The sequence below is a fragment of the Mus pahari genome, chromosome 8 (assembly GCF_900095145.1).
Source record: "Mus pahari chromosome 8, PAHARI_EIJ_v1.1, whole genome shotgun sequence".
Taxonomy (NCBI): domain Eukaryota; kingdom Metazoa; phylum Chordata; class Mammalia; order Rodentia; family Muridae; genus Mus; species Mus pahari.
Window position 1 is genome coordinate 94,309,150 of NC_034597.1, and position 13,353 is coordinate 94,322,502.

The following is a 13,353-nucleotide window of genomic DNA, read 5'->3' on the forward strand; positions in this document are numbered from 1 at the left end:
GGCTACTTGAGGGGGATGAATCGGGAGGAGTGGGTGGTACGGATCCCGGGCTGGCTATGTTTCATGGGTTTGTTGGTGATGGAGAACTCGCCCAGGTAGTGGCCTATCATCTCTGGTTTGATCTCCACCTGGTTGAAGGTCTTGCGGTTGTACACGCCCACCATGCTGCCCACCATCTCAGGCAGGATGATCATGTCCCTCAGGTGCATCTTCACCACCTCGGGCTTCTCCATGGGTGGCGCCTCCTTGGCCTTTCTCAAGTGCTTGAGCAGTGAGTACTGCTTCCTCCGCAGGCCACGGTTCAGGCGCCGCCTCTGGAGGGCGCTGTACAGCTGCATCACCTGCTCGTAGGACATGTCGAGAATGGTCGAGGTCTACGCCACCGTAAGTGAACTTGTGGAAGGTCCGTTTCTTCTGCTCCACTTTGGCTATCTTGGCGGTTCCTTGGAAAAGTATCTTTTTAGAACTTTAACTTTGTCTCTTTGCCCTTGATTATTTTCTTGGCATCAGAAATCATCCATCTGAAAAAAAAAAAAAAGACAAAAAACAAACAAACAAAAAAACCCCCATCATTTGCACTGATAGTGTTTGTTGCCTGTTTTTGCATCAATGTTCTGTTCAACCATATCAGACCTGGAGTGGTGATTAGTTTTTGTCAACTTGACACAATTGAGAGTCACCTGTAAGAAAGAACCTTAACTGAGAAATTACCTCCTTTAGATTGGCTGGTTGGTATATCATGGGGCATTTTCAAATAATACTAATTTAACTAATTGTTGTAGGAGGGCCCAGCCCTCTGTGAGTGGTGTCATTCCAAGGGGGGTAGGTCTTGGGTTTATAAGAGAAGTAGCTAGGCATGGCCCAGGAAGCAAGCCAGTAAATACCATTTCTCCCTGGTCTTTTCTTTAGTTTCTGCCTTCAGGTTTCTCCTTGGATTCCTTTCTTGGTTTACCTTACTGCTTTGCTCTACCCTGATAAACCTTTTCTACTTTGGAGTAATATATCAGTGCTTCATCTCGGCAATTGAGAAGCAAATCAAAGGACCTGGCTAATTTTTAAGTGAAGATTGTTTTAAGCTTGTTCCAAATCAGCATATTACTCATAAGAAAGAAACAGATGCCATGCTTGTAAGATTTCTTGACCCTCTGCCACCTTCCCCTCCCATATGTCTTATATCTCATCATGTACCTCAGGTGATCTTGAATTTTCTGTTCCCCTGCTTTTCTGGGGATGCGTTTATAGGCATGCACCACCAGGCTTGGCATCCTGATAAGCTTGTTTCATAACATTGCTGTTAAATAAAATCATAGAGTAGCAAGTAGAATAAGGAGAAGTGTTAATTCTGATAGAGATCTCCTTTCTAATATTTCTGTAGTACGTGTTTTGGGGTCCAGCTGTGGTTCTATACCCTCCATTTCCTCCTCAGTGTGTCCAGATGTCACTGCAAACCGGGCGAGAAGGATGGAGAATGGAATAGGTAGAGTTCTGCAGGATCCCCGTCGGGCTGGGAGCCAATGGTTTGTGAGGGTAGGGAGGGGAAAGAAGGCCTTCTCTTAGTGTTACTGCTCTTTTAGATAAGGGCCTTCTCTAATGATCTTCAATGAAACAGCTAAGATGATCTTAGCTTGTGTACATACCTTTATTAGGGGTGGACATGCACACATACGTTTTATTCTGAGTGAACCAGGGCTATATATATGAACCTTGGAGAGTAGAAAAGGGTTTTTCTCAGGGTGAAGTTTCATTGGCTGAGGCTTAAGGTATTGAGGATACCTCATTTGCATGAGGAGGAATTCTAGGATGTTGAGCCTGTAATTTCACCTGGGGTTGTGTGTTATTCTCCACATAGAATATGGGCTTGTTATTCTCCAAGTAGATCAGGCCAAGAAGAGGAAGCCCCATTAAGAAAAGTCAGTCCTCCATTTTGTGCTGAGTTCAGGAAAGCTGTCCAGACATGGTAGAATACAACCTAATTATTGAGGTGGAACAACATCTACAAAGGTTTTTTTTTTTTGTTTGTTTGTTTTTAAATAAAAAAAGTTCCTGCCATAGGAGGAACAACAATATGAACTAACCAGTACACCCAGAGCTCCCAGGGACTAAACCAGCAATCAAAGAATACACATGATGGGACCCATGGCTCTAACTGCATATGCAGCAGAGGATGGCCTAGTCGGACATCAATGGGAGGAGAGGTCCTTGGTCCTGTGAAGGCTCAATGCCCCAGTGTAGGGGAATGAATGCCAGAGCCAGGAAGCTGGAGTGGGTGGGTTGGTGAGCAGTGGAGGGGGAAGGGGATAAGAAGGGGAAACCAGGAAAGGGGATAACATTTGAAATGTAAATATAGAAAATATCCAATAAAACAAAACAAAATAAAACACAAGCAAAACAAACAAACAAGAAGTTCCTGTCCTTTACTTTCTTAAATCCATCCTGATTAACCTTTATTTCTTTGGCATTTAACATTGCATTATTTAAACTTTGTCTGTAGTTTATTTCTACACCTTTCTAGATTTGGACATGATGTATTTATTGGCTTTGCTTATTTTGTTCTTACATTTTCCAATATGTTTATTTAAAATAATGATTAATAAACAGACTCCACATTACTATGAATGCTTAAATATTTCTTTCAAAGATGATCCAAAGTTGTTATATTCCTATTTTCCAATGGATGTCTTCTTTGGCCTTGTTAAAATTTGAGTTAGAATCTCTCTTTCTGTCTGCGCATATGCTGTGATTGCTTTATTTTATATTTAACTATCAGTAAGTCACCTTAAATTGTCTACTGAAGTGCATATGTCTTCAGTATCATCAACTTTTGGACATACCTGTTAATTCCGTGTTTTTGAAGCCGTCCCTCCAAAAGAGGTTTTCTTCTTACCTGATCCATACTTACTACTCAGGGGGGCATTTGCAGGTCATCTATTGCTCTGCGATTTCCCTAATTCATCATCCCAGAAATTACAATGTCATTTCACACCATTACTAAGTCCATGTGTGAGTTTTACACTTTTTTCCTCTCACCCTTATTGTGGTGCTGTGTCTTCTATTAACTTTTGAGTAAAAGTTTCATGGGAGATCAAGTTGATAGCTAGTTTGTAAGCATGCAAATGCCTTTACTCCCACAGGGCATTTCCAATATGGCTATCATTAAGTATGGGATAGAAACAATATTCATTCATAATTTTGAAATTATTTATTTTATTTGGTACCTAGTACCACTGCTCCACAGTTCTATTATGATATTTTCTCTTTGGAAGTTTTCTCTTCATGTCATAAGCTTTAAAGCAATAAGCCTTGAAGTAGGCCTCTTCTGCACTGCTGTGTGCTGAACATTTTTGATTTTTTTTCTTTCTTAATTTCAATTTTGGAACATTTTGTTGAATTATTTCTGCAACTCTTATTTTACAATTCTTCTGTCTTCTCCTCTTGTACTGGTGACCCATATTTTTATATTTAATGTTCCTTATTTTTTATTTTAATTGGGTATGTATCATTGTCTAATTGTTTTTTTTTATTTTCCTATCCTGTATCTATTTTTTTGCCTGATTGTTTTTTTAAAGATTGACTTACTTTTTTAAAATTTAAATTTATTTTAACATTTAATATTTAATTTAAATTTATTTTAATATTTAATCTAATATTTAAATTTAAACTGATGTATGTGTTTGTTTGTGGGCATGTGCACATGACTACAAATGACTATGGAGGTCAGAAGGTGGTTGTTCATCCTCAGGAACTAGACTCACAGGTGGTTTTGAGCTGTTTGATGTGTTTTTGGGAACTGCTCAAGTTCTCTGTGAGAGCAGTGTCTAATTTTAACTGTCAGGCCCTCTAACTTCTGTGTCTTTTTTAGTAATCAAGTTTTATTTGGTAAAATCAGTATCTGTAGGCTAGAAGTTAAACGAAATCACATATACTTGATATTTTTCCCCCCAATGTCATTATTTTATCAAAAATTGTTTCTTTTCTTTAAAAAAATTTCTGCTTTATTTTAGAAACTTTTTTCAAATACCTAGAGAATTTTGACTGTCAATAAGTATGTGAAAATTAGTCATTAACTATCTAACTTGTGAAGTAGAGGCTGCTTCCTACCTAGTTCCTCCACTGTATGGTAAGTGAACTGCTGCCATGTTTGGTTTTATTTTCCACCCAGATCTTTTTCTTTAATTTAGATTCTCTAGAGAAAAAGTAAATCCATTTCCTTCCAGGAGGGTCTGTCACTGGTTGCTGGCATTAGAATTAGAAAAAAAAAATGGATTTAGAGTTCTCATGTTTCAATGTGCATCTGGTAAGAGAATTCTGTGTGTCCTGTGTTTTCTATACTTTTCTGATTCATCCTCTATAGTAGGCAAACCTCAGTTTTCTACTCAGGAAGGGCCTAGCTGTGGTGTAATTATGTATCTGTTTCTTTACTTGTAGAAGTTCAACTCTTTTGTTATGGATAGCTTAGACTGTCAGTGGGTGTTGTAGAATCTTGTATTTTGTTTCCCCTGAATTTTCTTTATGGTTGCTTTTATTATTTTAAAAATATTTTTTATTGTTATTTATTTCTTTAGCCTCAGTTATCTAGCCTATAAGTTAGTGTGGCTGTTATCTTTCAGAAGGTAATACTTGTTGTGATTTAATTTTTTTAAAAAAAGATTTATTTATTTATTATATGTAAGTACACTGTAGCTGTCTTCAGACACACCAGAAGAGGACATCAGATCTTGTTACGGATGGTTGTGAGCCACCATGTGGTTGCTGGGATTTGAACTCCGGACCTTTGGAAGAGCAGTCGGGTGCTCTTACCCACTAAGCCATCTCACCAGCCCCGTGATTTAATTTAAAACCTGGATATTTATATAAGATATTAGGAAGAAATAAGAGTGTGCTTCATTTGTAAACTATAAACAATTTATATCCTTTTGAATATCTAGATTTTCATATTAATAAAATGTGATGATTTTAAAATGTTGACTTAAGTATGGAAATAACAATGCTGAATATTTTGTAAAATTTATCAAAACAAAACAACGCCCCCCCAAGAAACCAAAACCCACAAACCCATTAAATTTCTGAAAGTGTTAAAAGTAACTCCTTTGTGACAGTTAATCTACTTCTATTGTCATGCATTTAATATGCCTCTTAATAATCACGAAGGAATTTGCAATTTTCTCGGCAGACCAGTTCCATACTTATTAATCATTTTAACTTTTTATGATGCAGGTAGTGCCAAAATATCTCCTCACTGCAGCTGCATATTCCCAGTCTGGAACATTCTTTCCAGCATGACTTAGTTATATTTATCAACGTTGTAACAACCATTTTTTTTGTGTGTGTGTGTGGGGGGGGGAGGAAGATAACAGACACTTCTTAGAGTGGAGTATTAATATGAAATTTTGACGGGAAATGGTATTTAGCTGTGAGGAGAAGCAGTTGTTTGTGACTATGACGACGAAGACAATGATGACTACTACGATGAGGAGGAGGAGGAGGACTGCCATTGAGCTTTTGAAACATGCGTCCTTATTTTTTAGGACTCTGGGCCCATTCATCTGTTTTTACTTAATTTTTCTATTCAGCTGGCTATTTATTTAGAGATGCATCTTGTACTCGAGATGAGTTCCAAAGTTACTCTGCGGTTGAGTGTCGTGACCCGGTAGGATGACAGGCATGCTCTCGCCAGCACTCTGTAGCTTTCCCTCGGCTTTTTTCCATCACTTTTAGGGCCCCTCGCTTGAATACCATTAAGACGGAGGTCCTCCAATGGGCCAGAGCGTCGCTATTTTTCGTGGGGGTGGGGTGGGGTGGCAGGAAGACCCTATGTTGACGTCACTTCCAGGTGCCTTTTATTGCCGCGCCTCCTCGCGTGGGAGGCAGACGCGGGGCGAGGCTGCAGGCTGCTGCCGTGTGCCGGGTGCTCTCCGAGGCTCCAGTCGGCCGCGTGCTTCTGCGCCAGCGCCTTCGGGCTTCCTGAGCGAGGGCTGCCCTGCCCGTGCCGTGCCGTGAGTTGAACTTCCTCAGCGGACCCTGGAAAGCCGGGCCGAGGGCGGTGGCAGCAGGTTGTAACCGGTCTACAAACCTGCTAGAGTCGCGCCGGACGGCCGGGCAGCGAGGAGGCCTTAGCCCTCAGCGCCCCCGTGGGCTGGGCATCGAGGCCTACCGCGTTTGCGCCCCTCAGCTGGGCACGGAGGCCTACCGCGTTTGGGGCCCCCTTGCTTGGGTAGTGAGGCCTTGAGTCCTTAGCGCCCATTGGCTTGGCAGCAAGGCCTACGGCCCCCTCAGCAGGGCAGCGAAGAGGCCTTAGCCCTCAGAGCCCGTCGGCTGGGCAGTGAGGCCTTGAGTCCTTAGCGCCCATCGGCTGGGCAGCGAAGAGGCCTTATAGTCCTTAAGCCCCTTGGCTTGGCCGCAAGGCCTAACCCCTTTGTGTCCTTGCCTGGGCAGGAGATTTGGGGCGTTTGGTCCCCTTGGCAGGGGAGGGAGCCCTCTCACCTTTGTGCTCTTGGGTGGTAGAGGCTAGCCCTTCTACGTTGGTTTCGTGCTTCTTGGCAGGGCAGCGAGGGCCTCTCAGTTTCTGAGGACCTTTGTGCTCTAAGATGGCCGCCTCTACACGGCCTCCCAGCCCTATGCAGTCACTTCGGGAAGAAGCAGTGTGTGCCATCTGTCTGGATTATTTTAAGGACCCCGTGTCCATTGGCTGTGGGCACAACTTCTGCCGAGGTTGCATGACCCAGCTGTGGGGCAAGGAAGATGAGCAGGATCGGGAACAGCCTGCTGTGGAGGACCACGTCATCCGGGAGGCTTTGCTGCACAGATACACAGAACAGGAGGTGTTCCAGCACAGAGCACATGCGGGACGCTGGGTCGGTCATAGCCATCTAGGGCATCGGGGCAATGCAGACTCTGTGTGGGATGACGAGGAAGAAGACAGGAACAGCTTACGAGGATTGGTTCATGACCTGAGAATTAGGGTTTTCCCAGGAGATAGAGATGAACACCCCCACAATGGTCGCCAGTACCATCAGTATGGACGCTACCGACATCGCCACCTCCACCCTCCAATCTTCCTCCGTGGTCCCCCACATCCGCCTGTGCGTCGGCAGCTCTATCCAGATGCCCGAGTTCCTTCTCCACCTCATCCCCGAGTTCCTTCTCCACCTCGTCCCCGAGTTCCTTCTCCACCTCGTCCCCGAGTTCCTTCTCCACCTCATCCCCTAGTTCCTTCTCCACCTCGTCCCACACCACAGGTCTTCAGCTGCCCACAATGCCGAAGGACTTTTCCAAATCGCAGTTTTCGACCCAATTTGCAGCTGGCCAACATGGTCCATATAATTCGCCAGATTTGCCATACTCCGTGAAGTTTGCAAAGCTTGTGCTCCAAATAAAAGAAAACCCTAGAGCTCTTCAGTAAGGTAGAAAAAAAGCTAAGGTGTAGGTGTGTCTAGATTCCTGGCACCACAAAAATATGAATGTGGTGCCATTGGATGAAGTATTTAAAGAAAACAAGGAACAAACAACCAGATACCTGCTGGGCGTGGTGGCACACGTCTTTAATCCCAGCACTCAGGAGGCAGAGGCAGGCAGATTTCTGAGTTTGAGGCCAGCCTGGTCTACAGAGTAAGTTCCAGAACAGCCAAGGCTACACAGAGAAACTCTGTCTCAAAAAACAAAACAAAACAGATACCTATTGGAAAGAGTAGTTGTATGTAGCTCAGTAGCAGAATGATTGTTTGCCTACCATGCCCCCCCTTTCCAATTTATTTTGAATTAATGACTATCAAGCTTCAGTTTCTTAGGAAATATTAGTCCTTTGTTGCTATTAGCAGAGAATTTACTTGTGGGAAAGAAGAAAACTTGTTTGCTTAGCTTCAAAATTAGGCTTTCAGAACTGAATGTTTTCACGAGCCTGGTATTTGAATACTTAGAAGATTTTTGAAGTTGTTATTAGCTGATTTGGGAACATACTTTATAGGAATCTATGTCAATAGTTTTATGGTAATGCCATACTTAGATTTTTAGCTAAAGTTGAAAAGTTGTCAAGATACTCTGTGTATTGCTTTGGAAATCTTCAAGTTTTTGTCATCATAAGCAAAGGAAGAATATGCTTAGTTCAAATTTGCTTTTGAAGATGTGGAGATCGTTCAATGTTTTTGTTGGATTTAAAGCTCCTTGGTCATTAAAGAGAACTGCATTCAGCATTTGGACAACAATTCCAACATTAGGGAACCAATGAAAAGTTGAAATGGAAAATATGAAACTTTGAAAAATTGAAACTTTCACTGAAATGCAGTGGCCCTGAAATGGCAATAGGCAAATATTAACATTTTCGTTGTGAAGTATTTAAAGCAAAACTTGCCAAAACCATGTATATAGGTATATGCTAACAGATTCTTATAAAAAGTGCCTAATTTTGTTGGCCCAGAACCAAATTTAAGAACCAGATATATGAATATTATATCTTTAAATTTAATATACAAACGAATGGCTTTCATTATGAGGGTTTCATAGTTGTATATCATTGTACTTTGCTCATATTTGCATCCTCTATTGTACTTTTCTCCTAACTAGTCTCTGTTCATATCACATGATGTCAGATACAAAAAATTACTTAGCCTAAATTCTAAAGGATTTTTCCATTGTTTTTCACCATTACCCTTTCTTGCAACCCTATCCTCCTTCCCGTATTTCAAGAAAAAAAAAACCCATAATATTCAGAAATACTTAAGGTGGTGTGTTTGTAACAAGTTAAAAATCTGTATGTGGTAGCTTTGAGAGGATAAATGTGTTTTACCTTGTCCAGTTTTTACTGAATAGGTTCAAAAAGACTGGAATTTAGATAAGTCTGATTGTTTTGACTAGAAACTTAAAGAGAAACTTGTGTATAAACTGTAAATGCAGATATACATTACATTTTTCAGTTTTTTTTATGTTTTTGTTTCTGTCATTATTTTTCCCTTGTTTTGTTTAACTGGAAGGAAACTGTTAATGCCTTGTTAAAAGTGACTTAAGTTTTATTGTATTTTATACAGTATCCAATAAAGAGAAATTTAAGTTTCACAGTGACATGCTTATATTATCTGAATAAAGTTATTTTAAAATTTTAAAGAGTGAATAAAAATTTAATTTAAAAGAATAAGTGTTGAAAGAAGTAGATGATCAAAAAATCTAATGATATCAGAGCCTGCAAATAGTATGCCTGTAGAAGAGTAACTATTATCTAAATTAGAATCAGAATGGCTTCCATTCCTGTGGAGGTTTGAATATGCTTGGCCATGGGAAGTGGTACTGTTAGGCAGTGTAGGCTTGTTGGTGGAAGTTGGTCACTGTTAGGGTGGGCTTTAAGGTCCTACATTTAAAAGTTCCACCCAGGGCAGAAGAGATTATCCTCCAGTTGCCTGCAGAAGAGAGTCTTTTGGTTACCTTGAGTCAAGATATAGAACTTTTTGTCTCTTCCAGTGCCATGTCTGTCTAGATGCTGTCATGCTTCCTGCATTGATGATAATGGACTGAACTTGTGAAACCCTAAGCCAGCCCCAATTAAATATTGTTCTTTATAAGAGTTGCCTTCATCACAACAATGAAACTTTAAGACAATTCCTAGAAAACCACAATTCTGAAACTTAATTTCAATGTAAGAAAGAAGATAATTCACTGTTTTTATAGGGAACCTCTGAATTCTGAGGGCTAACTAAGGTTAAAGGGGTTATATGCAATATTAACTGGGAACCAAGCTTTCAGTACACAAATCTATAAACAACACACTTCTACTCAAACCACAATGCATAGCAAACAAAAGCATAGGAAAAAAATGCTCAGAGAATGGGAAAGTTGGTAAGATGTTCTAAAATTAAGCTAATAAATGAAAATGTAGCATATCTATGCTTTTCCTTGTTGGAAACATTAAGCACTTGATATATACTTTCATATAAAAGGAAATAAAATTTTGCAGTTATAGCCAATTCTGAGTTTTTAAGGCTGCAAATGAAAAACGGTTATAAGAAGTTATACACAAATACTACACAGATCCAACTATAAAGATGTTATGCTATGCTAGGCACATTGAGTCTATTATGTTCTCTTGAGTCTGTTGTCAAGATAAAGCTAAGGTACTTCAGCTATTTGTTAAAATTGGTCCTTTGTCTTAGGGATTCTATTGCTGGAACAAAACACTATGACCAAAAACAAACAGATTGGGGAGGAAGGGGTATATTCAACTTAACTTCCACACTGCTGTTCATCACCAAAGGAAGTCAGGGCAGGAACTCAAATAGCACAGGATCCTGGAGGCAGGAGGTGATGCAGAAGCCATGAGGGGTTCTGCTTACTGGTTTGTTTGCCATGACTCACTCCAGTGTGCACGCCCCCCCCCCCTTTTTAAAGAAAATTGTTTTTGTTGCACACACAGTTTTTTGAAAACTTTACTGTTTCTCTGTTAATGACACATAATATATCCCAGTTCTTCTCATCTGTCCCTTCATACCAGCCTCCGTCCTTGCAACTCACCTCCCTGACCCCCAAAGAAAAAAAATGTGGAAGTTGTAGTGTGTGACAGCGTATCCCACAGTATATTGTTCTGTCCACACTTCTTTACTTGCAAATGTTAATTTCTGTGAGTCATTGGTCTGACTTGAAACCTCTAGCTTCTGCATCTCTGGATCCTCAGTGGGACTCCTCTCAGATATCCCATTGCCCTGAGTCATGGAGATCCTTCAGCTTTGGATCTTCAGGACCAGCCCTTCACATGCTCCAGTTCACTGATTGGGTAGATGTTATGGTGAGCCAACTCAAAGTCTTGGATCTGGGCTGGTTGAGCTGGTGAGCCTGTTGGCTCTCTTGCACCTACACCACCAAGGTGTGCCCTCCAGTACTGTCCCAGGTAGCTTATCCAATGCTGCAGCTGGCCAGGGGTAGACCCACCTCTTTTCTCATGCCCTGGTGCTGTCTCACCCATTTCCATGCCAGCACGGCCAGCTCTAATGTGCTGCCCAGGTGAATGAAGTACAGGGCCTGATCTCCTTGAGGGCTGCAGCACAGCCTGCTTTTTTCTAGAACCCAGGAATGGTGCTACCCACAATGGGTTGGGTGCTCTTGGGAAAATGCCTTACAGCTGGATCTCATGAAGGCATTTCCTTAACTGAGGCTCCTTCATCTCTAATAGCTCTAGTTTCTGTCAATGTGACACAAAACCAGCTAGTGCAACTGAACCCTTGTGAACTTGATACACACATTGCCACCTTCCCTTATCTCCAAATACCTTAAACAGTCCCATAGTCTTTACAAGTTCAAACATTACAGTTTCAGTCCCTTTAAATAGCCAGTTTCTTCCAAAATCCAGTCTTTTAAAATCCAAACTCTCTCAATTGTGGGCTCAAAAAAACAAAAAACAAAAACCTAAACAAAAACAAAACCAAAAATAAACCAGAAAAAAAACCCAAAACAAACAAAAAATACTTTCTTACTCCAAGAGGGAAAAACTAGGGCACAATCACAAAGCAAAATCAAATTCCAACCATCCCAATATCTGGGATACACTCACCATCTTCTGGACTCTTCCAAAGTGCTTGGGTCGCTTTTCCAGCTTCAGCTGGCTTCATTCCGTTGTTGCTGTTCTTGGTTGGCATGTTATGGGGCCAAGACTTGGCAGTTCTCCCTGACCGGTTCATGCCTTCAACACCAGTAATACCTGGATGATTCTTATATATTATGGAGTCTGGCTGACAGCACAAGGTACAACCTTGGTTACCTGCTAACTTTGATGAAGCACTTCCTGAAAGATTTTGACTCAATGATGCTAGTAGTCTCTTCTCAATCCCCACTAATTTCTTAGCTACAACTAACCATCAATTGTCCCAGTAATGCAAAAGTTACACTTCAATGATGCTGGTCTCTTGTTAATCTCAGCTGACACCAGCCCCAGCTGACTAGAATGACAGAATCTTAATTGAAAATAGCAAACAGCCCGGACAGAAACTTTAAAATTCCCTCTGAAATTTCAGTCAGACCCCTGTCATCTGCACTGCTCTCAACATTCTTAAGGACATCCCACTGAACTCTTAACATTTAATGGCTTTTCTAGACCAATGTTCCAAAGCCCCTCCACAATCCTCTACAAAACATGGCCAGGTCTGTCACAGCAATACCCAACTATGCTGTTACCAACTTGTCTTAGGGTTTCTATTGCTGGGATAAAACACCATGACCAAAAAGCAAGTAGGGTAGGAAACAGTTTATTCAGCTTACACTTTCACATTGCTGTTCATCATCAAAGGAAGTCAGAATAGGAACAGGACTGGAACCTGGAGGCAGGGAACTGATACAGAGGCCATAGAGGAGTGTTGCTTATTGGTTTGTTTCCCCTGGCTTGTTCAGTCTGCTTTCCTATAGAGCCCATGCTGGACTGGGCCTTCCCCTACTCACCACTAATTGAGAAAATGCCTTGCAGCTGGATGGATCTCATGGAGGAATTTCTTCCTCTCTGATGACTCAAACTTGTCAAGTTTATACAAAAACAGTCAGTACAGTTCTATTGTCCAAAGCTGGTTTGCTTAACGTAGCTTGCTGAGAGAAAAGGGAGTAGGAACTGGATTAGCTTTAAGAAATAATGTGGCTATCAAACTACAGTCATTAGTTGTGTTCAGAGATAAGGAAGAAAAACTGAGTCAAAACTTTGTTTCTAGTTTGACTTTATCTCTATTCTGCCAATAAAGAGGGGAAAAGACCAAGCAGAGGGAAAGTAGTAAATTTCTCCAGTGTATTAGGTATTTGAGCAATGTAGAGTAAAAATAATTAAGTACATAGTGAGTCTCTTTAAAAATGGCTTATTACTCTAAATTTAATGATCTTTTAAAAATAAGTAGTGGAAGGGTATTTCTAGTATCAGTTGTTCATCATATAGTTTATACATCTTATTTCCTTGTTCCTGGAATGAGCATTATTAAAGCTTGCCGTGTCTGGAATGGTGTCTTTGGCAAATAGCATTAAGAAATATATAGTCAGGAAAGTTTTTTTGCAGATGGAAATCTGCTTTCCTCGTTTTCATACCATTACAATTTTTCTCCATTTCTTGACCACAAACAGGAAAAAAAATAAGGATACTTTTAGATTTAAGCTTTGTTTATAATAACTAGATTTATTTTGTTATCACAGGATGGCCAGATGTGCATAAAAACCACTTTGTGTTTCCCATCATAGATCATATTAACCTCCAGTTTTTTTCCTTTTGGAACAAGGACTAAGCAAATGGTGACCAGACGATCTAGTCTAGAAAAGCATAATTGCCAACTCTGAATTTAGTGGGGGTGGAGAAATTCCTTAGAGGGAAATGGGAATTTAGTTTCAAGATAGTAGTTTCCATGTGCTAGTGAG

The 13,353-nt window shown here is 40.8% G+C and overlaps 1 protein-coding gene and 1 pseudogene across 1 annotated transcript; one reads left to right on the forward strand and one right to left on the reverse strand.

The window, feature by feature from the left end:
• Nucleotides 1-2: 2 nt before the first annotated feature.
• On the reverse strand, nucleotides 3-371 carry LOC110325871 (annotated as a pseudogene).
• Nucleotides 372-6,584: 6,213 nt separating this feature from the next.
• LOC110325058 (tripartite motif-containing protein 52-like) lies at nucleotides 6,585-7,346 on the forward strand. Its single transcript, XM_021202863.1, has one exon. It carries the CDS (start codon nucleotides 6,585-6,587, stop codon nucleotides 7,344-7,346), a length of 762 nt encoding a protein of 253 aa, XP_021058522.1.
• The last annotated feature ends 6,007 nt before the right edge of the window (nucleotides 7,347-13,353 follow it).